The sequence below is a fragment of the Heloderma suspectum genome, chromosome Z (genome assembly GCF_057233095.1).
Source record: "Heloderma suspectum isolate Gila_16-S chromosome Z, 16-S_ref, whole genome shotgun sequence".
Taxonomy (NCBI): Eukaryota; Metazoa; Chordata; class Lepidosauria; order Squamata; family Helodermatidae; genus Heloderma; species Heloderma suspectum.
Window position 1 is genome coordinate 13,514,490 of NC_139476.1, and position 26,137 is coordinate 13,540,626.

At 46.7% G+C, this 26,137-nt stretch overlaps 1 protein-coding gene across 2 annotated transcripts in view; it reads left to right on the forward strand.

Moving 5' to 3' along the window:
- Positions 1–15,297, forward strand: part of MEF2B (myocyte enhancer factor 2B) — a 55,437-nt gene extending 40,140 nt beyond the window's left edge. Inside the window, exons 3-8 of one of the 2 annotated variants that reach the window (XM_084825551.1) lie at positions 432–560; positions 3,078–3,258; positions 3,838–3,977; positions 7,582–7,693; positions 8,034–8,139; positions 12,113–13,787. In XM_084825551.1, the coding sequence (XP_084681677.1) occupies positions 432–560; positions 3,078–3,258; positions 3,838–3,977; positions 7,582–7,693; positions 8,034–8,139; positions 12,113–12,419 (975 nt within the window). In that variant the 3' untranslated portion in view covers positions 12,420–13,787. Of the gene's footprint in view, positions 1–431; positions 561–3,077; positions 3,259–3,837; positions 3,978–7,581; positions 7,694–8,033; positions 8,140–12,112 lie in introns of both variants that reach the window. The other variant, XM_084825552.1, reaches the window with a different exon arrangement.
- The last annotated feature ends 10,840 nt before the right edge of the window (positions 15,298–26,137 follow it).

Below are 26,137 nucleotides of genomic sequence, written 5' to 3' on the forward strand. Positions count from 1 at the left end.
AATTGAGTTTCGGATCGCATTTTGGGTTGAAACTGTGAAATTGGGAACGTTCGTATTAAAACATGACCCAAATGAATTTCTCCTCTCATCCTAGCTATCCTAGCTATCAGTGTATTTAAGAAAGTAAGAAGAGTTGTGTTGGATTAGGCCAAAGGCCTGTCTCATCCAGCATTCTAGAAGAGGGGCCAACCAAATGCTCATAGGAAGCCCATACGTAATAGCACCCCCACACTTGTGTTCCCCGGTATACTGCTGGTGATACTGGAGGTAATATCTAGCCATCATTAGTAGTCATTGATAGCCTTATGCTCCAAGAATTTATCTAATCGTCCTAGTTGATGGTCCTCACGACATCTTGCAGTAGTGAATTTCTCCCCCCTCCCCCAGCTCCAAATCTCAAAACTCTGCTCTCTGTCATCCAAACTCCATAGACCCTGAAGCGAAAGGGTGTTAGCCTAGAAGGGCCTGAGCTGGATCTTGAAGAGGCTTTGGAACATGCTGGGAAACCGAGGCAGCTTGACGAAGGGGTGGACCTCACATTGGCACGGCCAAAGCTTTGCGTGAGTACCTTCTTTGCGTGAGATTGCTGGCGCGGATCTCAGCACGAATCCCCATGAAGTTGTCACTAGGTCAACACGGACTTTGGTCTGCTCCACATAAGTCCATTTTGGTTTCTCTGCATTTCTCATTTTTCCAAATGTAAGAATTTTTAAATTAATATTTAATGGTCCACATGAAAATTCATGCGCGTTCTTGTGTGCAGTTCTTCCTGCTACGTGCAGTTTTGTCTAATGTGCACCATTTCTGCAAGCAGTTTTCCTAATGTAATCAGTTTTAATATGCTTTGCGGGGGGGGGGGTGAATGTTTCCCTAATAGAATGCATCATTTGATTGGAGATGCCCACTGCAAAATGTGGAGAAGCGCAAATTTCAAAGGACTGCCAAGTTTCAGTTCACATATTGCAGGGATGGGCAACTTCCACAGGTCTGGGGGCTATTTTCAGTACTCTTGGACCCCTCCCCATGGTCTGCACTCTGCTGGTGGCAGGAAAAAAAACATGGTGGTGGTTTGCTGCTGAAATTCATCAGCAGACTACTACAGTGCAGTAAAAGGGTCAAATTTAGCTTGTACTCGTTAAATTTGGTCTTCTTAGCGCCCTGCAGCAATAGAACCACTTGGTTTTCTCCCACCACTGAATTTGGTGGTGCTGAGCAGGGTCGGGGTGGCAGAGGCCAGTGCATCCGCTGCATGTGGCTCACCCATGATGGATTTTATTTATTTATTTATTGCATTTCTATACCGCCCAATAGCCAAAGCTCTCTGGATTGGTTCGAAAGTGCGAAATAAGGTCAAGTTTGTATTAAAAAGCGAACCAAACAAATTTCTGCTCCATCCCTTCTCCATACACCTAGACATTATATTTGTGCTTATATTTTGAAAGAAGTTTGGGATGTGTTGGGCGTTATTTTATAGAAGGCACTAGCAAATGGACCCAGCTTTGCACGGGTTGGAACAGCCGTTACAGTGTTACAGCGAAGGCTGCAAGCAAACATACGCAGCTGACAGAGACAGATTGTGCCTGCCCCATCTGAGTGAAGCCAGCCCACTGGCACCCCTAGGCATGGCCCCAGCATCTGTGCACCCATATAGCCCCCTGAGGGAGGTGTCTGTCCACTCCATTGCCCTAAGGGGGGGCTGCCCCACAGCAGCAGGGAGGAGACAGGCATATAACTCTGTCCTTCAGCCAGCTAATCTCTCCTGGCTTCAAACTGTATGGCCTGCAAAGCTCTGTGCTGATTAGGGAAGCCTGCCACCTCCTGGCTGAAGACGTTACTGCCGGCTTCAACAACGTGGACAATTTACATGAATTAAAAGTAATTAATGCATTTAATAAGCAAAACAACCCTGAGGTGCACATTCCTAGGATCCCCTTAGTATGCAGGCCAAGTGTCAGGTGTCCAGGTTTCACGGTCATGGCGCTATGGCGCTGACAGACAGACACACATCCTCATTTATTATTATAGACAAGTGATGCTGTGGGTTTTCTAGAAAAAAAATTGAACTAGAAAATGTTCCTATGCAAATTAGGTTGATTTGCATCAGGAAATGTGATTTAGAAAATGTACAGTTTGCAGTGGAAAATTTTCTGGTGGCCTAAAGGGTGATCTAATTTAGCATGTTTATTTTGCTTTTATTTAATAAACAGCAAAGCTAAAACAAAGTACTCCCGCTTTTTTAAAATGTCCCAATACACTTGAAGTATTTGACCTGAAATGGAGGGGGGGGGGAATTAATTAAACACATTAACTATTTAATATGATTTAGGGTGCAATCCTATGCACGTTTAGACAGAAATAAGACCTAGAAATCCTAGCATCCCCCATGCTGGCTGGGGCATGCTGGGAGTTGTAGGACTTATTTCTGCCTAAACAGGCATTGGATTGGACCATTAAATGTAATATGTAGAAATCTGTATTGGAATACATGTAAAAACTGAAAGGGAATAACATAACATCAACATCCCTTAATGTTGTGTAAATTTAATAAAAAAGCAGAGGAACTGAAAACACAGGCTGACACTAGGGATGTATGGATTTTGTTAAATCCATTCTGTCTGTTTTTCTGTCGTCTGCTCTTTGCTGAAATGGAATGTGTGTGTGTGAGAGAGAACTTTGTTACAGTTGTCCAAGTGCGCCTTAGCACTAATGCACATCAACACAAGTGCAAATTTGCACAAATCCCCCCAAGTTAAAAAAAAAAAAAAATCAGTCTGCAGAATTCACATGACTCGGAAAAAGCCGGTCTGCTGAGGTATCTGCAGGTCAGATTCATAGAAGTCCAAACTCCTTTGACTCAGCTGAGGATTTCTCCGACATCCCTGGCTGATGCCCACTGATCTGCAACTTCGAGGCTGCTAAGCTTGTCGAATGTTGGATTTGCAACTGGCATCCATTCATTGTTGCTAATGAAATTACGAAATGGAAAATTTTCTGCGGAAAAAGGGGGCAGCAGAAAATTTTCCAGGTAATTTCCCCCCTCTGCACTGTAACTCTTTGTCGTTCCATCTTACTTGCAGTCAGCAGCTTCCCTGTCGAGTCTAGAGGGGGCATCGATGGGGACTCCCCCGTCAGGGAATGAGAGCGGGGCAGGAAGTGTAGGCAACTCTCTGCTACAGCACAGTCGTCTGCAGCCATACAAGCCAGTCCTTTCCAAGCACGGCGTCCCTCCGGGGCGCTCTCCGGGAGCCCTCGGAGCAGGTATGTGATGCAGCGGCTTGGTTTGCACTGGGACCATGGGGGATGCCCAGGTTTCGGCCTTCTGAATGCATTGGCGGGCGCATGCGCATGGATGAAAACAATGCAAAAAAGCCATCTTGATGCGATGGGGTTGCACCGAAGGTTCTTCAGATGTGTAGTTTTGCCTCTCACATTGCTAAAACACAGCACAAATTAATCTGGATGCAATCGTACCCAAGTATTATTTCTGTGTGCTGTTTTATCAGTGTGCGTGCTACAGCTTTTCAATCCCCTTTTGTCTTTTGATCTCCACTGTATTACCAATGCGCATGGAAAGAACCCTGCAACAAAGCAATCTTTGATGCGGTTGTACGAATGGCTGTGTCTATATGATATTTGCGCTGCACAAAAAGGGGCAGGCCAAAAAGAAATCAGGAGATGATGGGTTTAAATTTGCAGAAAGTCGTGCAGATTGCCACATCCCACTTTTGGTGATGTGAGATTTGAGTTCCCACGGCATAGAAGTTGGTCAAGGGATCTGGACTTACATCCCTGCCTTACGCCATCAGCCTGCGTTTTGCCCCTTTTCTGCCCCTGCAGGTATCGGATACCCAGTCTTCAGCCATGGCAACCTCAGCCGCACGCTGTCGAGCAAAGCTCCTCCTCCGCTGTACCTGGGGGCTGACCCCCGCCGGGTGGAAGGGCACCTTTCCAGTAGCAGGAACCACGTGGCATCAGCTGTGAGTGGCCTTTGGCATTGCTCCATGGGCAGGGGGAGCAGACCAAAGCCTCCTCAGAAGGGGCATAAGGGCCAAGCCAACATCACAGGATGTGTGGGGGTAAACATGAGCAAGGGGCCCACTGCCCAAGGAATGCAACCCTTCCCATGTTTGCACAGAGCATTTCCTGCTTTGTGCGGACCCAAGACCTGGGCAGCGTGATGGAATAAGTTAAGTCCAGGCTAAGGGGGTGCAGGGGTGGGTAACTTTGTCTTGAAGAAGGGCCACATTCCCTTGGGGGTTACATGCCAAGAGTGGGTGGGACCAAAACAGCAGTGGGAGGAGCCATAGCTAAACATGGACAGGGACCAGCCTTCTCTCTCTGTTTCTGTCTCTCTCTCTGTCATCCACTTCACCCTCTCTCTCTCATATGCTCGCTCTCCCTCTCTCTGCTACTCCTCTCTCTCTCTCTAACCCCCTTTCCTCTCTTTCTCTTTCTCTGCCACCACTTCCCTCGGTCCCTCTCTCTCTCTCTGTCACCCTATATCTCTCTCCTTCTCCTTCTCTTTCTCTGCCACCCCCTGTCTCTCGCACACATGCTCTGCCACTCCTTCCCCGCCCTCCCTCTCTCTCTCTCTCTCTCTCTCTGCCATCCCCTTCTCTTCCTCTCTTCCTCTCTCTGGCACCCCCTTCCCTCCCCCCCCCTTTGCTATCCTCTTTACTTTCTGTCTTTCTCTCTCTGCCTCCTCTTCCCCCCTCTCTCTCATGCTTTCTGTCTCTCTGCAGCCCCTTCTCTCTCCCTCTCTTTTTCTCCACCCAGAGGGCTGCCAGGACAAGGGCAGATTGCCCTTGCCAGAGCCCTGAAGGGTTTCTTCATATTCAAGCCCCACCTCATCCAGATCTTGCCAGAGCTCTGTGGACCGTTTTTAAAATTAGGCCAAGAGCTCAGGTTGCCCAGTTATGCCATAGAGCAGGGGTGGGGAAATGTTTTGACCCTGGGGAGGGGGGATTGTTTTTTGGCTCACCCCACAGGGGCTGGCTGACATCAGGGGGAAGTTTCTCCTTCTCAAAGCTGCCCGCCCCCTGACATCATAGGGGAGTTTCTCCAGGCAGAGGAAGACACAGAGTTCTCAACAGAATACAAGAGTTTCTTAGTGCTGCTGGAAAACCCCACTCTTATCTCGGATCAGTGATCAGATATAAGAGTGGGGTTTCTGCTACTGGTGCTAGAGAGAATCTAGCGAGGCTTGGGGGCGGGGCTTGGGAAGACAAGGGGGTTTGGGAGAGGGGGTGGGGCTTGGGAGATGAACTCCACAGGCCAGATTAGACCTGTGGGCGAGAGATTCCCCATCCCTGCCATTGCCATAGACAGTGTCTGGGCCACAGACCCACAAAATCCTGGATCCAACACTGCAGGAATGCACATATCTAGATTGAATTAAGCCATTCTAAGCCTTGGACAATTAACTAGAATGCGATGCTTTTTCCTCGTCCAAATTTCTCCCTGAATTTTAGAGTTCCAAGTTAACTGGGGCTCGTATGAATTTTCTCAGGAAATAATTCTCAGATAGATAGATAGATAGATAGATAGATAGATAGATAGATAGATGATAGACAGATGATAGACAGACAGACAGACAGACAGATGATAGACAGATGATAGACAGATAGACGATAGATTGATGATAGATAGACAGACAGATAATAGATAGATAGATAGATAGACAGACAGACAGACAGACAGACAGATAGATGATAGACAGTAGATAGATAGATAGATAGATAGATAGATAGATAGATAGATAGATAGATGATAGACAGTTGGTGGATAGATAGATGATAGATGGTGGATGGATGGATGGATGGATGGATGGATAGATAGATGGATGATAGACAGATGATAGATAGTTGATAGGCAGATGATAGATAGATAGATAGATAGATAGATAGATAGATAGATAGGCAGGCAGGCAGGCAGGCAGGCAGGCAGGCAGGCAGGCAGGCAGGCAGGCAGGCAGGCAGGCAAATAGGGCGGTATCTAACTCTGCCATTCCATTAGCGCAAATGATCTTGCACTGGCGGAAACTAGGTTCTGAACTACGCACAAGAGGAGAATCCAGCTAAAGTTATGATTGCGCAAGCAGTTCTGCAATGTGCTTGTGCAACCCATTGTGCTGCCAGCTGCACATAACTCTTGTGCAACGTGTCATGCAGCCTGTTGCTCATTCAGCTTTTGCAACCGGTTACACAACTGCTCGCGCCCGTTGTGCAACCCGTTGTGCAACCAGAAGCACAACAGCTTGCACAGCCAGTTGTGCAAGTGTAATGAGCAACAACTTACCCAGCAGAAAGAGTCAGTGCTGCTCTGCTAGCACTATTTGAGTTTGCGTAATGTCACCATTGAATACTGCCCAAAGACAGATGTATAGGTGCATAGATACATTTTCTTTTTCAAGCTCCACCAGAACTCTTGGAGAACTTCACCCCACACCCTGCCACCCCACTGAAGAATTTTGGGGGGAACGACCTCCCAAATTTCACCATCCATGAACAGTGTGGAGAATTTGGGGTGCCACTCTAGATCCTGGTTTTAATAATATTTTAATCTTGGCAGAGGAAACAATAGACTAGGTCCCTGCTCTCCTCTTCTCTTTACCCCCGTTGCCTCCTTCCCCCCCCAGTATGAGCTAACAATCTATTCAACATTACATGAGCTGAAATTTCTCAGAAGGGTTTCACCTCCCCTCAAACTGTTAAAGAATTTCACCTCCCACCCAAGAATATTCATCGAAATTCCGCCCTTCCCAATTTTTTCACCTACAAATATCATGGAGAATTTGGGGAGGCCATTTTTGCTCAGCCGTACTCGGGTTTTGTTGAATCAAGACATTAGGAAAGAATAGTTGTTCCATCCCCCTAATTTCCACATGTCCAGAACATCGCACATGTGTGACTTGCCACCACTTTTATCCCATCTGCTCCTGATATGACCTTTCCTCTCTCCTACATTATTGATGCGCACATAGGCATTGATAACTGCCTATAAGGCAGTTCAGATGTGGTTATATGTACAGTTGTATCAAGAATCTATTGTTGTGGTGGTTTACCGGAGCGCATATGCGCACTGATACAATTCCACACCAGAAGAATCTTGGTGCAATCCTACATACTGTTCCATCAGGATTGCTTTTCTGTACCTTTATCAATGCACGTGTGTGTGTCGGAAACCTGCAAGGGGAGATGCCAGTGAATTGAAGGCTGCAGCAAAGTGCAAATTCTGTAATTTTAGTTTTAGAAATTCTCCTAGATAAAGCAAAATTGAGAAGTGGAGCTCAGCTCTGAGCAGACATCCAGAACTATCATGGAATGGGGAGATTCCTTCTTTCCACTGCTTAGAGGAGCTTCGAGCTGGTCAGCCTGTGACCGAATCTAAGAAATCTCATCAATAGAAGTTAGTTTTATCATGCATACACATTGCAGAACATGTTCAAAATCACGCAGTGTTCACATGACAATTTGATCATCCTGGAGGAAAGTAAGACTGCTGGACCTGTATGTGAAGAGCACTCATTATGGGTCAGAGTTGTTCAATCTGACTAAAGATTCCTAGTTTGTCTCCCCGCAGCGCTCACTGTACCCCAGTCTTCAGAGCATGAGTCCCATGTTGCCCGCTGGAACCACCTCTCTCCCAGGACATGGGCTGCCAGGATACCCCTTCCTCTCCTCCAGCCAATCAGGTATGGTCTTGGACAGGTGTTCCGGGGTGGGAACCGGGAACTCCATATCATCAAACCAAGGTCGGGCTGGTGCACTCTCAAGCGTCTGAGCTCTGTTGAGCCACAGAAGGAAAAATAGGGGTGTGCAACAACAGCCCCAGTGATTGGCTAGCAGCATGGAGGCTCCTGATTGGCGGGCCTGGGTACAAACACAGTAAGCTGAAACGTCTGCCCTTGCATAGTTGACAGAGCTCTCAAATGCCGCTCTAATTCTGGCCATGGTCAAATATGTCCCTGCTGGCCTCCAATCCTGACATTCCACTCCCTCCTTGGTTCCCCCACCCCATTGATTTCTTTTCAGAGTATACCCCTGGGGAGAGTGCCTCACATCCCTTCGGCCTCCAGGCGAATGCCATGGCCACGTGGCAACACCGAGACGTGGCAGTTGCCACACACCCGCCGCTGGGGTAAGAGATGAAGGGGGGTCAACTGATGGTCTGAGAAATGGGCAGAGGCAGAGATCCACAACCGCATGGAAGGCTGTTTGTGTGCAGTCAGGGCCAGTGCTAAGGGTAGGCCTGGTCAGGCCCCTGCCAAGGGCCCACACCCTAGCAGGGGCCCAGTGACAAGACCCCCCTGGACTTGCTCCTCCTCTTCACCGTTACAGTCTGATTGCTCACCCCTCTCCCTGGGGCAAAGGGCTCTTGAGCTGCCCACCCCTCTCCCTGGGGCAAAGGGCTCTTGAGCTGGTCACCCCTCTCCCTGAGGCAAAGGGCTCTTGAGCCACTCACCCCTCTCCCAGGATCAAAGGACTCTTGAGCCACTCACCCCTGTCCCTGGGACAAAGGGTTCTTGATCCGCTCACCTTTCTCCCTGGGAACAAAGTGTTCTTGAGCTGCTCACCTCTCTCCTGCGTCATGCATAGCAAAAGAGGCTTTGGCAGAGCCCTTTGCCATTATGGTGTACCTGAAAGCCATGAACATGCTGTAAAAAAAACAAAAAACAAAACACCCTCTGAATAAAATAGAACAATGGAGGATTTGAAATGTTTTGGTCAGTTACAGTCTGTGTCTTGTCCTGTCTGCACGGGTGCACAGCTCAGTCAGTCAGTAGCAGGTTTGGTCAGGCTGAACTCGCAGGACCTTGGATAGTTCCAGGGGTAGGATTTATTTGTTTGTTTGTTTGTTTGTTTTCAGCATTTTTACTCTGCTCCTCAGCCAAAAAAGGCTCCCAGAGCAGCTTATCCCCGATTAATAATGGGATAGTCCCTGCCCTCAGGTGCAATTTAAAAGACATGACACAGAAGGAAAAGGGGTCGGGAGGCAGGAGGAAAAAAGCAACTGTCAGGCACCAGTTCTGAGATTCAAAGTTCTTACTGAATTCATCAGATTCAGGGTTACACCAGCCTACCTTGGTATTAACAGCTCGGGGTTTTGTATGTAACCTCCTACTTGGGTTAAGGTTAGCAAGAAATGGAAATATATAGACCTCCATTTGTAAACTGTACACGACAAGAAGCCCTCAAACCAGTTTTAAGTCGGAAAAGTGATTGGCGTGCCTTTCCTTGCAAATGGGACAAAAGGCCAATGGTAGGCGAGGTGTTGCCACCATCTTGTGGACAGCCCGATGCCCAGCGTTGACAAAGTCTTGCTAGGCCCCGTTTCTTGCTGCATGCATCCCCATTTCCGAGCGGTGGGCAGCAAGAACTCGCAAGTCGATTCCCAATATGACACTTGACACTTAAAAGGGGTGTTTTTTGTGCAACGATTTTCCACTTTTGAGGGGCAGCTGCCTCGTGCTTGGGACGGAAGCCAGCACTGTAAGGTGGCAAGGAGGTATTTCTGTAAGACATCAACAAAGGCATTCTGATAAAGCAGGGGTTTTAAATGTCTTTCCACCTCGGGGATGAATTCAGTTTTGGAGAAAGTGGGAGCTGTATTCCAATGGTGCATGGGGCCAAAGGTGAAAGGGGTGGTACTTAAGACAAAAGGGGTAGGACCAAAAGACCAAAAACACCAGTGCATTTTAGGTAGGGATGTACAAAAGTCACCTTTTTGATAGGGATGTCAGAGAATTCCGCCACGGATCTCGGTGAGGCTGAACGCCAGTGCATTCGGCCCCCCGAAATCTGTGGCGGAATGGCCTGCCACCCCCCCGCGGATCCCCCCCGGGACAAGACTTACCTGGGGCGGATCTTCCGGGCGGCGGCGGCTCCGGCGGCGGCAGCTGGTCTTCCGACTGGCTGCCACCGCCACCATTTGCAGTTTTTTGGGTTTTTTAACAGAGACGTGATAGGCCGCGTAAGTTTTTACGTAGCCTAAAACGTCTGGGTAAAAAAAAAAAAAAGGCGTACGCAAATGGCGGCGGCTACGGCCGCCGCCATTTGCGTTCCTTATTTTGGGCTGTCTTAGTCTTAGTAAATAATTATAAATTATTTTATAAATTATTATATAAAAAATAAAAAACGCGGTTTTTTGTTGTTGTTTTTCCCAGAGCCCTCCGCAGCCGGAAATCTGGCTGCGGACGGCTCTGGCCTGGCTGGGCCTGGGGGGGAGGAACAGATCGCCTCCCCCCCCGTCCAGGATTCCGGGGGGAGGGACGGAACGCCTCCCCCCCCACCATCAACATAATCCGCGAAAGGTAAGTCACTTTCGTACATCGCTACTTTTCGAAGGGTGACATTCGCAGTGGGGGGGAGGCGCTCCGTCCCTCCCCCTGAAATTCTCTCCAGCCAGCTCCGCTCCACGGAGATTCTGCGGAGCCGCCGGCCAGGGCCACCTGCGGCCGGACATCTGGCTGCTGGGCAGCCTGCAGGGATGCAAATGGCGGCAGCTGTAGCCACTGCCATTTGCGTCCCTGTATTTTGCCGTGATAGGCTACATAAATATTTACATAGCCTATCATGGCAAAAAAAACCACAGCGAACGCAAATGGCGGTGGCTACGGTGGCCGCCATTTGCATTACCTTTTTTTTGCCGTCATAGGTTACATAAATATTTACGTAGCCTATTATGGCAAAAAAAAAAAAAGGCCTAAAAAAAAAACCTATCACGGCAAAAAAAAAAGGGAACGCAAATGGCAGCCGTCATAGCCGCCACCATTTGCGTTCGCTGTTTTGTTTTGTTTTTGCCATGATAGGTTATGTAAATATTTACGTAGCCTATTACGGCAAAAAAAAAAGGGGGGAAGACAAATGGCGGCCGTCATAGCCGCCGCCATTTGCGTTCCCTTATTTTTGCCATGATAGGCTACGTAAATACTTACACAGCCTATCACAGCTTCTGCAGGGACGCAAATGGCATCCCTGCGTTAGCTGTGATAGGCTGCGTAAGTATTTACGTAGCCTATCACAGCTATAGTGATGAAGGCAGACGCGGCCGCCATCCGCAGAGCAGCACAAACGGCGACGGTAAGTGTCCCGTTTCGCATGCCTTTTGCAGGGTGGGGGGGCGGGGGGCTTCGTTCTGCCATGGGTTGCAGGGGGCCGAATGCACTGGCATTCGGCTTCACTGAGATCCGTGGTGGAATTCTCTGACATCCCCAATTTTAGGTTAAACCTCTTCCTGCTGGTAATTAAGCCTTAGCAGAGACAGTCCAACCTTTTAGAATGGGGAAAACGCTGCAGAAAAACAAGGGAACTCCCAAAAAATCAGCACTTGGAGGAATAGAGGTGGGTCAAAGGAAGGAGGTGCAGCCATCTGAGAAGCCCTAGAGTGCTGGATTGGGACCACAAACCAACTAGCTTTGGCCTCGGGACTGTGGCTCAACACTGGTATAGAGCAAATTAAACTAGAATAGCCTGATGTACCTTGTGGTTTGCTTGAGCAAAAAGATGTCCCCCTGCCCCAGGTAGGGATGTCAGAGGCATCTGTCTGGGGGGGAGAAATTCATCGAGCTTTCAGCAGCTCGGCCCCCCCCCCCAACTCTGGCTCACTTACTTGCAAGCTGACCTTGATCTGTATCAAGTCAGGCCAGCTTGCAGATTTGGGGGTTGTTGTTTTTTTTAAATTGCCATTTACGCAAATTGTGGCTGCAATTTGTGTAATTTACACAAATTTTGGTCGCTATTTGCTTCATTTGCACACACTGTGGCTGTAAGATGCTAAATTTGTGTAAGTTGAACCTGCAGTGTGCATGAATTGCAGACACAATAGCGCAAAGTTAAGCATATTATGGTGGCAATTTGCGCACATGGAGCAAATTTCGGCCACAATTTGCGTAAATTACACAAATTGCAGCTGCAATTTGGGTGAATGGCACTTTAGGGTGGGGGAAACCTGAGAAAGTTTCGGGATTTGGGGGGGCGAAGCCCACGGCTCTGGGGAAATCTGGAGAGCCCCAAAAGGGCTAGATTTCCCTGCAACAGCCAGCCCTAGCCTCACGTAGTTTACAGTCTAAATAAATTTGCTCTAAACTGCTGCCTTCTCTTTGTTCTTATAGAGCTGTGGGTCACATCAGCGATCAGACTCCACTGGCCACTGGCTCGCCCACGCATCTGCACCCAGCCATCAGTGTCAAGTCGGAGCGCGCCTCCCCGACAGCCAGTTGTACCTCGACAGCACCCCAGCCTCCCCCCTGCGTCCGCCCCTCCCCTGCTGATGTCCCCATGGATCTGCAACCTCGGGAGGATTATGTCAAGGCCTATCATTACTCACTTCTTCTCTCCCGGCCTCTGGCTGAAGAACAGAGGCACCCTGGTGTTCCCCCACATCGCTTGCATCCTGCTATAGAGGAGTGGCAAAGATAGTGGGTTGTTAGCTTGTTCACACGTCCATAAGAAATATGAGTGAGAGTGATGGTGAGAGTGAGAGTGAGAAAATTTCAATTTGGAGTTTGGTCACCTATAGAGCATGGGGTCAAAGAAGGGAGGCAGATGACTGGAGAATTACAAAGGCAATAGAGAGATTTCCCCCCGCTCATGAAACTAAAACTCAGGAAGTTGTGGGGTGGGGGGAGAGTCACCCAATAAAATGGATTGGCAGCAGATTCAGGATGAACCAAAGGAAAATGACTTCTTCCTCTTACATCAGAATCCACTTGCAAAACTCCCTGCAAGGCCCCTGGCTTAGAGATGGTTTTTATAAAGGGGAAGAGAAATTCACAGAGGGTATGGTCTGTGAACAGTCCCCTAGCCATGGTAGTGAAATGGAACTTCAATCTATGGCAATGGTATACTTCTGATTACCAAACAGTGGAGACAAGGAGCAGGGGTGGGCTGTTGTCTGATAAGAGGTGCTGAGAAAACCGGATGAGGAAGAGAGAATTGAATCGGGACCAGTTTTGAAAGCCCACGGAGTGTTCACATTGCTGTTTTAATATGGTGGATGAAAACATCTTGAATGCTGCAGATGTTCCTCCTCAAAGTTCATGGGGGTGTTAAAACCCGCACGCTGGCAAGAAGCCAAGCCAACGGAGAGACCCCAAATTTGTGTTGCCCACCCAAATTTCCCCCAAAGTGACATACAAAGAGGGGTTGGGACAAAGAGAGTTCAGGAAGATCAGTTGGGTGTTTCTTGGGGGTGGGAGGTTCCTCCTACCCCTAGGTGGGTTGTGTATTTTCAGCCAGGCTGAAAGTATCACCACTGGTTGGGAAGCCACATTTTGTCACCTCCTGGCTCAACCCAAAAGGCGGCCAAATGCCAGGGAGCAGATTTTGGCAAAACATTAGGAGTAACTTCCTATGATACAAGCTGTCTGAGAGCAGAACGGACTTCCTTGGGAGATGGTGGGCTCTAAAATTATATGATTCTATGGAACTGCCTGTATCATGCGTGGGGGGACTTCGTTTAGCCTGAGAGTCAAATTGAATTTCAGAAGCTCTTGGGGGCCGCCTGCATTCCAGTGGTGGACAGAGGCAAAAGGCCAAAATATCAGCAAGTTTTGCTCTTAACATCAGTGATTAAGCCTTAGGGGAGGCTTTTAGAAGGGGGGGGGGACCTTGCAAAAGCTGGAAAAGCATCCATTGATTGGTGGTCAGGGAAAAGAAGGTGTGTGGCCATCTCCAAAATCCAGGAGGGCTGGATTTGGCCCTCACAGTTGTTATCTCTCACCCCTTTTAGATCCCTAAAAGATTACAGGGCGGGGAAAGCGTGAGCAGCGAATGACAGAAAGCTTTAAAAAAAAAAAATGTTACAGAGCAAGGGTCATTTTGTCCATCTTCTCCAAGATTCAGCAGTTCCAATGCCTTGCATGAGAAGTAGGGTGTCTAAAAATTCCATGCCATTTGGAGGGAGGTTACAGGCCGCAGAAGACTAGCTGTATGATCTCCTGTCAGAATTCGGCAGCCAGACAAATGGGAATAAGGAAAGCGCCCTGGACTTCCTCCAAATGGGTTACAGAAATGAATGGAAACCAAACAAGTGAGCCATAAAACAAATGAAACTTTAAAAAATGAAAACGAAGGGATTAACTAAATGAACCTTGTTTCAGTTTGTTTTCTTTGGCAGCTCCAGGGTTTGGAGTGCTATTGGTGGGTTCGGGCATTTGTCCAGGACTGATGGATTCCAACCATCAGATTCTTTGCTTTCTCTGCAACCATCAAATTCTCTGCATCAAATTCTCAAATTTGAATTCATCAAATTCAGAGATAGCCTGAAATAGGAACTTTTATGGTGGATGGTAGAGTCAGGCTATATTCCTCCTTCCCCAAGCTGGTGCCCTTCAGATGTTTTGGACTTCAACTCCCATCAGCCCCAGCCAATGGTCAGGAATGCTGGGAGTTGTAGTCTGAAACTTTTGGAGGACACCAGCTTGGAGAATGCTGCGGCATATTCCAAGCCTTGATCTGGCGTATTGCCCATGAGGTTTCTTTACAGTACCCTTTTTGGCCAGAGTTTAGTGGTGGCGCTCAAGTACCATCCTTGTGCGATATCGCTTAGCCAGTGGCTGTGGGTTCAAATCCTGATGCTGATCAATACTTTCCACAGCTACTTATCCACCTGGTGGCTGACAGCCAAAGTAATGCCAATTGCACAGGGGTCAGGAATTCGTTGAGGTGCAGAGGCCCACTGTTGCCAACACCAACATCTCCTTTGCCGGAGTACCCATGTGAGGGGGTGATCTAGGAGCAGGAATCTTTTGCAGGCATCTAGAAATGTCAATTTTCCTAAATGTGAAATGAGATTGGATGCCTGGGTTGAGCCATATTTGACTTAAGAACCCCTTTCCCTAATCTGAGATGTTATGAGTTTGGCTTTAGTTGAGAATTGGTAAGGAAAAACCCTTTGTACATGCTCAGGGGCACTGTTGTCATTTTTTTAAGTCTAAAGGTCAAAATGGGACTGGAGGAGGCATTCTTACTGAGAGGCCAAAAAAACCTTGAGACAGCTTTTTGGTTCTGTGCCTCCCCTCCCTGACTCCCAAAGCCATTTGCATTTTTTCCACACATGGATTGCCTTTGCTGGATCAGGACAAATGTCTTTAGATGTGCCCAAAACTTGCCACTTCCACATTTCTCTGAGAAATATTGGGGAGGGGGGTGTACTTTGGGGTTGGGGTAAAGGCAAAGCACAGTACTTTCTACTGCCCCCTGCTGTTGGGGACTTGAAGTTCACATGCTTCTGTTTATTCAGTTTCACAAAATGAACGCGGAGGTCAAAATAAAGAGTTTGCTAATTATTGCAGTGATCTCGGGTCCTGGATTGTGTCTCTTCACCCCAGTCTCCTGCCACCACCATATTGCCTTATCTCTCCTGGACTTCTAGGATAACGCCCAGTTGCCTGGAAAAAAACTAATCTTTTGATTGTTGTCCTTACTGTTGGGGATAACTAAAGTCCAGGAGCTGCAGGTAGTATATTTCCACCTCTAGATGGCACTGTCTGCTGCTTTCCCCCCCTTTGCTTCACTCTACATGTTTCCCTCCTGGCCTTATTCGGATAATCAGATGTACATTTTGAGTAAATCTTAGAAGTCTTAGGACAGCAGCCATTTATTTATTTATTTATTCCATTTATACAACTTGGTGCCCTCCATATGTGCTAGACTACAACTCTGGCATAATGGGATATGTAGCGCAAGCTCAAATTTGCTCTATTCCTCATTTGTTCAATGTTGCTTTCTTTTCATCCCGATTTCAAAGAAAGAAATCAAAAGATAAAGGTGTGTAGCACAAAAGCCACTGCATCTATTTTTCTGGCATTTGGCAGACATAATCCCCTCCTGCGGTACTTCTATGGCTGCAAATTGAATTGTAACCTACTTCTGACAAAGACAACAAAGGGTACAATCACTTTTTAAACAATGTCCCATGATAATTAATAGAAGATACGAAGCCTCAGATTTCCAAATCTTGACTCAGTTTCCATACCTGAGTTGTTGCAGATGGCCTCCAAATTAGTCAATACAGAATCAGGTCATTTTCCAAAGCATCAAATTGAGGTTCAAGTTGTATCTTCTGGTTGGCACGTCTAATATTTATCCTCTTCTTTAGCCAAAAAGGTTCCCAGTGCAGCTTATAAAGGTCAGAAATAAGGCACTTCCTGCCTGTAGGGACATCTAAAATTTGTGACACAAAAGGAAAAGGGAGGGGAGAGGGAAATAGCAAATCCAGGCATTGCATTCTTTGTTACGAAGTGAGCTTCTCCCATCCTAACCTACCTCACAGAGTTGATGAGAGGATAACACAACCGGCTATAAGTCTGATAAATACATTATATTACAAGAACCTCTCTCCCTGGTGGCAAAGGGCTCCTGAGCCACACTTCTTCCCTGGGGGCAAAGGGCTCTTGAGCCACTTGTCTCTCTTCCTGGGGCCAAGGGCTCCTGAGCAGGGCTCACTTCCTCCCTGGGGGCAAAGGGCTCTTGTGCTGCTCACCTCTCTCCCTGGGGGCAAAGGGCTCTTGAGCCACTTGCAACCTCTCCCACCCTAACCTACCTCACAGGGTTGATGTGAGGATAACACAACAGGCTATAAATCTAATAAATACATCCCAGAACAGGCCTTTGTAATTTGCTGCCCATAATGCCCCCCTCCCAAAGTTTCCCCTTCCCACATCTAAACATGGCACCTCTGAATGCACAAAGGGAAAAGATCCGGGTGTTGGGGAATAAGTAAGGGTGAATGCCACTGGTGAATGTAGATGGACGTCCAGATGGCTTTATTTTAATATGACGTGTCTCATCACGGTTGAGGATGGGCAGGGGAGATTGGTTTTGTTCAAATTGCCCTCCTGGCATTTTGTTTGATCCTGGCCCGGGGTGGGTCAATGTGACAGCCAATCAGCTCAACACTGATTGAATAGCTGCACACCCATGCTGATTTATGGACGGTGCCATTTGCATGCTTTTCATTAGCATGTATTCAAATTGGGTGTGTGCGTTTTTCCCACACTCCGCCGGCTCTTGTTTGTGGTACGAAGCCCACATTTGCTATGGCAACAGCGCTGGCATTCCATAAAGCCCCAGAAACGTCAGCAAGAGAGGTTAACAGACAAGGGCCATATATGTGTGCATTCCCTCCCCCTCACACTCCCTGCAAAAAAATACAAAATACACCCATTTTTATCTGGTTTCAAAGACTGTGTTGCATTAAGAACGATGCCAAACTGGGGATGAAATGTGGCAAGAATGTCTGACCAGCTTTGATGTAGGTTTCGTTGCCCATCGTATTTGCACGTTGGAGTCTGAAAGAACATTCTGAATTCAATACAATTCTAAAAGACTCAATTTTTAAAAATGCAGTCGGAAACCTGATTTTTTTTGTAGAGGTGGGAGAGATATACAGGATTGGCTCCAGGTTTTGGAGGATCTTGGGCAAGACAACCTCAGTGGGCTCCCGTCCCTTGGTGAGTCTCCCTTCTCACTGCCGTGATCACCAGCTGCTCTTGCTTCTCTTCCTCTTCCTCATCGCTTGCTTGGTTGGCAGAGAGCCAGGGAGCAAGCGGGCTGTGGCATCTCCCGCTCCTCCTTACCACCACCGTTGTCTGGGCCAGAGCGAGAGGCAGGTGAACAAGCAGCTTGCAAGGGGTAGAGAAGGAGCAACTTCAGGGGGATCTTGACAATGGGGCCCTGCTGGGGTGTGGGCCCTCAACCGGTGCCTGACTATGCCAACCCTTGGTGCTAAAGCTGGCGATATAAGGACCTGCCTACAACCCAGTTCAGTCTATTTACCCCCATAGCCTGGTATTATTTACTTCAGCCTTCCCCAATGTGGTTCAGCTCCAGATATTTTGGACTACAACTCCCATCAGCCCCAGCATAGCTAAGGATCAGGAATGCTGGGAGTTGTGGTCCCAAACATCTGGAGTGCAGCAAGTTTGGGAGGGCTGGGATATTCTGACAGCAGCTGCCACACTTAAAAGAAGCATTCCTTCCTATGTAGGAAAGAAGGGATGAAAGGATGCTGTGATCCACACACGGGATCTAAAAATGAAGCATTTCTTCACCACCCACCCAATTTGGAACAGTTTAGTTTATTCATTTGCAGGTTTTGGTCAACTAAAACAGGATGTAGAACCTCAGACCCAGGGACCAAATCTTTTTCCCCTTGGGTCCTGATTCATGCCCCTTGCGGTCCCAATAATAATACAAATTTATATTGCAGTCTGCACCTGAGTGCATTCCAATTTACCCCCAAACATACAACACAATTATACAAAGTCAGTAATTCCACATTAAATAAACTGCTAATCAAAATTATAACTACTTACAACCAATCAATTAAAACAATCAACCAATTTGAAACCCAATGACAAACCGAATTGTTCCTCACTCCGGCCTTCTGCGGTTTTTCAAAAGGCCACACTCCCATTCCCCCAACTACCGATCATATGCTGGTTTCCCAGGTTTGTGCATTTTTCTCCCCATTCTAAAAGGCTGAAATGCTTCTCTTACAGCTCAGTTACTGGGAGTAACAGCTTTATGCTGAAATATGCCGCTATTTTGAGTATTCTGGTCAAAACGTGTATTGAAACACGCCCTGAAACATGTGCAATTAGCCAGCTCGTGACTTTAATTGGACAACATCCCTTGGAAACACATTATTTTATTTTCATTGAGTTTGTGCCACCCAGACTTCCTCTGTCCTGGTTCCACATGAGCTCCCCTCGACCTCCAAAATGTGGACGTATTTTTGTGTGCATTTTACAAAACGTACTATGTTTTGTATAAGTTTGTCAACAGTCTGCATTTTTGCATACAGGCAGTCCAGAAGAGCATGCTGTATCCTGAATCAGCAACATTGTACGCATGGTGCTGATTCTGCAGCATGAAGTTCCTTGTGTCATGGCCAAGACCCGAACCCACATCCTTGGAGGATCCTGACCCCTTGTCTCCAGAAGAGGCTCCAAAGTTTACAGTTCAGGGAGAGGACTTGGCCACAGAAAGGCATAATGAGGCTTCCCTTGGATCAGCTCACCTGTGGCCAGGGGAGATTGCATTACCATCCGCAGGCTCTGAGAGCTTCTCAACATGAATGATTTATTGCAGGCTCGTGATTGGTCACTCATGGAAGTTTATGGGTCCTTCACACATAAACCTCCAGGACCTCTCCTGCGCTTTCGCCCCTTTATCCCACTTTCAGAAGGATCAGAGATAAGCTGTAATAAAAGGTAATGACACAATATGGGCAGTATGTAATGCTATAATCCAGCCACTGGATGGCTCTGTTTCACTTAACATATACAGTATTGTTGAGAAGGGAAGTTTTCAATTCCAAATCAGGTGTTCACCATCTAAAGGAGTCCAACATAAACCCAGAAAGACTCTGGAAGAAGAAAGCCCTGGTAAGGATGGGGATTTTTGCTTAATGTAGAGAAGACCCAAGGACTCAGGCCATGAGGACAGTAGCATGCCACAGCCATCCTCATGTTGTCACACTTAGATTGCTAAAACAGGCCAGCCCTGTTAAGAGACAAAGCCCCAGCCAGTGTAGAGGTTTAGCCAACCAGCCAAAAGGAGGTGACCTCCTACTTAAGGCTCTTGTTGGAGCAAGATACAGACAACCCTGTCTGAATTTCAGCCCCAGCACCGTTCAGAAGTTTTCCATGGTGCTGATCTCTCCTCATCTTGCTTACCTGTGAAGCCCGACCTACACATACCTCTGCTAAAGAACTGACTCCTGGTAGAACCCTGCAACCCAAGCTACAGCAATACCCAGCCACATGAAGCCCTTATTGCAACTGAGGCAGTGCAGGACATCAACAGGACCCATGGCCTGAAAAGCTGCACCTCAGAGTCTGAGGATGAGGGAAGAGGCATGTCCTCAGGCCATGAGGGGAGTGTTAAGGGCCCACCTCTGATGTGGATTGTGATTTATCCACATCTGAATCCTGCTGGGACCTGGATACTGGGAACATGACAGAGACAAGATGCATCGATTACCCACTCAGACATTTAACTTCCAGAGATCGTGGTGTGTGAGCTGAAGCCCAGTGACAAAAATGTCAAGCAGTGCAGATTAACAAAAGTTTAACCAGGCATCCCCCCAAAGGCAGAAAATTGGAAAGTGTTTTATGTGGGACAGGGACCAGAAATTGTCCCTAATAAATTGGGATGATTGGTGTGGATGGATAGATGGAATTGTGTTCCCACCACATACCACTTTTATTCATATTTACGCTGTGGATGGAGTCAGATCAAAGCAGGTCTGGTCCGGTCTGGTAAGCTCAGTCAGTTTCCAGAAGGCAAGGTCAAGTTGAACAGATACGGTCTGGTCAAGGTACTAGAGACAATGTCAAGACAGAAGCCATCTTAAGAAGAGGGCAGCCAAAAACAGGACCTTGGATAGCTCCACTTAGGCTCTGCTGGTTGGAGCTCTCCCCTACCTGGACAATAGGAGGATGCTGTCTCAGCAGAGAGCTAAAGCCAACTGAAACCTTTGGTAGGTTGGCAAAAGCTGCCATGTGGTCAGCTCTGCCCTCCCTAGAACAGGTGACTGATGTGTTAAAGTGCCCTCATCAGTTTTTATAGTCTTAGACTTCTTCAAGGCTACGCAGATGAAGGTTCTGCCATTGACTCATCTTCTGAGTCAGACAATAGTGACAGTGATGTGTCAACTGCCCAGCAGAGCTCTGAAGAAGGTACTGACTGTCCTACTCCCAAGAAAGCCACTTATTTTATGATCGCATCATAGGCACAATTTTTTTGTATTTTAAGAATGAATCTGCCAGCTCCAATATAACTGTATTATTCCATATTACAATATCTGTGGTTTGTTCACATGTTTTGGGAGACAATTACATGTGTGGTCATTATCCAAGAGTCCTGTGATACCTTGAAGAACGCATTTCTTGTGGCAACCGAAAACTTTGTCATGTATTCAGGCAGGCTGACTAGTTTTGCTACACTAGGAGAAATTCTGGAATAGATGTTGCATACCATTTTTAACCCCCACTCCAATCCCCCCCCCCAGTATGATCAGGTAGATTACATTGAGGGGGATTTAGTGTTGACAGCTCACACACCTACACATACTGGCATGGCTGCTATGGGTCATTCTTAGCTCCCCACCCCATCCCACTCCACCCCCCACCCCCAGCCAAATGCATGCAAGAGGGAAAGTTTCCAGAAGAAATTTGATTTTATGACAAACTGAAGAGTCTAAAAAGCTAAGGATGGAGAACATAACTTGGGGTGGAAGGTGTCCCATTTGATTGCTTCAAAGGGGTGAAAAGCTACCTCCTTAATACCAAACTTCCTGAACCAGCTCAATTAAAATGATAGCCAAATTAAGGATACAGGATTCTTAAGGCAGCAAAACCCTTTGTTGTTTGGTCTGTCGCTTCCGACTCTTTGTGACTTCATGGACCAGCCCACGCCAGAGCGTCCTGTCGACCGTCGCCACCCCCAGCTCCCCCAAGCTCGAGTCCGTCACCTCCAGAATATCATCCATCCATCTTGCCCTTGATCGGCCCCTCTTCCTTTGGCCTTCCACTTTCCCCAGCATCAGCATCTTCTCCAGGGTGTCCCGTCTTCTCATGATGTGGCCAAAGTACTTCAGCTTTGCCTTTAATATCCTTCCCTCAAGTGAGCAGTCTGGCTTTATTTCCTGGAGTATGGACTGGTTTGATCTTCTTGCAGTCCAAGGCACTCTCAGAATTTTCCTCCAGCACCACAGTTCAAAAGCATCCATCTTCCTTCGCTCAGCCTTCCTTATGGTCCAGCTCTCGCAGCCATTGGTTACTACGGGGAATACCATTGCTTTAACCATGTGGACCTTTGTTGTCAGTGTGATGTCTCTGCTCTTCACTATTTTATCAAGATTTGTCATTCCTGTCCTCCCAAGAAGTAAACGTCTTCTGATTTCCTGGCTGCAGTCAGCGTCTGCAGTAATCTTTGTGCTTAGAAAGACAAAGTCTGTCACTGCCTCCACGTTTTCTCCCTCTATTTGCCAGTTCAATCAAGCTGGTTGCCATAATCTTGGTTTTTTTGAGGTTTAACTGCAACCCAGCTTTTGCACTTTCTTCTTTCACCTTCATAATGAGGTTCCTCAGCTCCTCCTTGCTTCAGCCATCAAAGTGGTATCATCTGCATATTGGAGATGGTTAATGTTTCTTCCAGAGATTTTAACTCCAGCCTTGGATTCAGCAAGCCCAGCACATCGCATGATGTGTTCTGCGTACAGGTTGAATAGGTAGGGTGAGAGTGTACAACCCTGCCGTACTCCTTTCCCAATCTTAAACCAGTCCGTTGTTCCGTGGTCTGTTCTTACCATTGCTACTTGGTCGTTATACAGATTCCTCAGGAGGCAGACAAGATGACTTGGTATCCCCATACCACCAAGAACTTGCCACAATTTGTGATGATCCACACAGTCAAAGGCTTTATAATAGTCAATAAAACAGAAATAGATGTTTTTCTGAAATTCCCTGGCTTTCTCCATTACCCAGCGGATATTGGCGATTTGGTCTCTAGTTCCTCTGCCTTTTCTAAACCCAGCTTGTACATCTGGCAATTCTCGTTCCATGAATTGCTGGAGTCTACCTTGCAAGATCTTGAGCATTACCTTACTGGCATGTGGAATGAGTGCCACTGTTCGATAGTTTGAACATTCTTTGGTGCTTCTCTTTTTTGGTATGGGGATAGAAGTTGATTTTTTTCCAATCTGGTGGCCATTCTTGTGTTTTCCAAATTTGCTGGCATATGGCATGCATCACCTTGACAGCATCATCTTGCAAGATTTTAAACAGTTCAGCTGGGATACCGTCATCTCCTGCTGCCTTGTTATTAGCAATGCTTCTTAAGGCCCATTCAACCTCACTCTTCAGGATGTCTGGCTCTAGCTCACTGACCACACCGTCAAATCTATCCCCAATATTATTATCCTTCCTATAAAGACCTTCCGTATATTCTTGCCATCTTTTCTTGATCTCTTCTGCTTCTGTTAGGTCCTTGCCATCTTTGTTTTTGATCATACCCATTTTTGCCTGGAATTTACCTCTGATGTTTCTAATTTTCTGGAAGAGGTCTCTTGCCCTTCCTATTCTGTTATCTTCTTCCACTTCTGTGCATTGTTTGTTTAAAAATAATTCCTTATCTCTTCTGGCTTACCTCTGGAATTTTGCATTTAATTGGGCATATCTCCCCCTATCACTGTTGCCTTTTGCTTTCCTTCTTTCTTGGGCTGCTTCCAGTGTCTCAGCAGACAGCCATCTTGCCTTCTTGGCTTTCTTTTTCTTTGGGACGTTTTTTGTTGTCGTCTCCTGAACAATGTTGCGAACTTCTGTCCATAGTTCTTCCGGGACCCTATCTACTAAATCTAGCCCCTTAAATCTATTCTTCACCTCCACTGCATATTCATGAGGAATATTAGTGACCTCATATCTGACTGATCTGTGGGTCTTCCCTATTCTCTTTAGTCTGATTCTAAATTGTGCAATAAGAAGTTCGTGATCTGAACTACAATCAGCTCCATGTCTTGTTTTTACCGACTGCATAGATGTCCGCCACCTTTGGCTACAAAGGATGTAGTCAATCTGATTTCGGTGTCGACTGTCTGGTGAAGTCCATGTATAAAGTCGTCTCTTAGGTTGTTGGAAGAGAGTGTTTGTTATGCACAGTGAGTTGTCTTGGCAAAATTCTATCAGCCTATGTCCCGCTTCATTTTGTTCTCCCAGACCATGCTTGCCTGTAATTCCAGGTGTTGTTTGACTACCCACCTTATCATTCCAGTCTCCTGTAATGAAAATAACATCTTTTTTTGGTGTACTATCCAGTAGGTGCTGCAGATCCTCATAGAACTGATCTGCTTCTGCTTCTTCAGCATCTGTGGTTGGGGTGTATATTTGGATCACTGTGATGTTAAATAGCTTACCCTGAACTCGAATTGAGATCATTCTGTCATTTTTTGGATTGTATCCAAGCACTGCTTTAGCCACTTTATTATTAATTATGAAGGCTACTCCATTTCTTCTGTGGTCCTTTTGTCCACAGTAGTAGATCTGGTGGTCATTTGATGTGAAGTGGCCCATTCCAGTCCATTTCAGTTCACTGACACCCAGAATGTCTATATTTAGTCTTGACATCTCCCCAATAACCACATCCAATTTGCCCTGGCTCATAGATCTTACATTCCAGGTTCCTATGGTGTGTTGATCTTTAGAACCTCGGATTCGTCATTCACCACCAGCACCATCGGCTGCTAGCCGTCCTTTCGGCTTTGAGCTAGCTGCGTCATCACATCTGGGGCTAGTTGAACTTATCCTCTGTTCCTCCCCAGTAGCATTTTGACCATCCTTATGCATATTTAATAGGGAGTAAGTTCCATTTTCTGAGTAAGCTGAATAGGATTGCTTATAATACCTTGGGATTGGTTATCATATTTATAATGCTTATATAATTATATATAATGCTTATAGAATTGTATATTAAAATGCTTATAACATAATGCATGGGATTGCTTATAATACTTTGGAGAAGAAATAGTTTCTATCAAGAGCTGTGGGGAGAGGGAGAATTCAATAACTGGACTTATATGGGACAATCCTAGATACATCTGCTCATTAAGTTCAATGGGGCTCACTCCCAGGTAACTGTGTATAGGATTGCACCCTTTAAAAAAAGATTCAAAAAGTTTTGTTCCAAAAAACAAAGTCCCTTTCCAACCCTTAAAAAAGACAACGGCTACAGATTGCACCGTTAGTAGTATAGCATATTTTGAAATCCTCATCTTTATGGGTTGGAGAGGAGAAAGAAGATTTAACTGGTCTGGATAACTGTATGAATTCTTGCTTTGATGAAATGCAGCCAGATTATTTTCCTCCCACCACTGCTGCCCCCCTCCCCCCCTCCCAGGTATTCAGCTAATGTAGGTGTTTTCTGTAGAAATATTAACCACCCAGCTGTTGAATATAAAAAATCCCATAGGATCCTTGTTTCTGAGACAAGATCAGAATACAGCAGAAGGAGAGGGAAGCAGACTTAGGTGTGGCTATTTCCCAGATTCTCAAACCTCTTGGAACTAAATTACACACCCAATGATCTTTTTAGTACTACTCTGAAGGTGCATAGAATCAAATTTCCTGGGAGGAGATGATTTCTATCCCTCTTCCCTCTGTAGGTGGCACTGTTTCCAGGCTGTGTTTTTTCAAATGAGACTAGACTAGAGTAGAAATAAATATAGAAGGGAACTCTCTCTCTCTCTCTCTCTCTCTCTCTCTCTCTCTCTCTCTCTCTCTCTCTCTGTGTGTGTGTGTGTGTGTGTGCTGATCTAATCATTTCCATTTTTTGAAAAACAGATCGGGGGAGTCACCTGACCACACTAGGGATGTGCAGCTGCTCTGATGCAGATTTTTAAGTCACTGAGTTGAATCCAAATTTACCCATACTTCAAGTAGACCCACTGAGATCAATGGGACTTCAATTAGTCATGACTAACTGAAGTCGCATTGATTTCAATGGGTCTGCTTTACATATGACTCCATTCCAGCACGCAAGACTGGCTGGGAAATGCTGGGAGTTGTAGGACTTCTTTTCTGTCTAAACATGTATAGGATTGTGCCTTAAATAACTATATAGTTATGTAGGCTGCAATCCTATAACCACCTACCTGACAGTAAGCCCCACTGAACTCAGTGGAACTTACTCCTGTATAGGGTTGCACTGTTAATGTCTTTACTATAAACAGACAGCAGAATCACGGGGGGAGGGGGTGAGACACCCATACTGAAATTTGTACCCCCAGCGTGCCAACTATTTTCTGGCAGGGCTCCTCTGCCTTTACCAGCTGGGTGATGGCCAGAGACCCAGGAGGTGAACCGTTTGAACCGTCACTACATATTTTTAGGGAAAAGCTCTAAAGGCTGAATTTCTGCCTACTACAGCTGTTTTGTGCACAGGAGCTCTGCCGGTAGTGGAAATTGGCAACCAGCCCAGCTCCCTCACTTTGCGTTCACACATCGGAATGGGGTGCCGCGGACCCTCTGCTGCTCTTTCCGGAGATTTGTTGGTTAACCCCTCAAATGTTCCTGAAAGGCGGGGATGAGCCTTCACTAAGGAGGCAGAAAGCAACCCTTCCTAAGAGGCTGCTT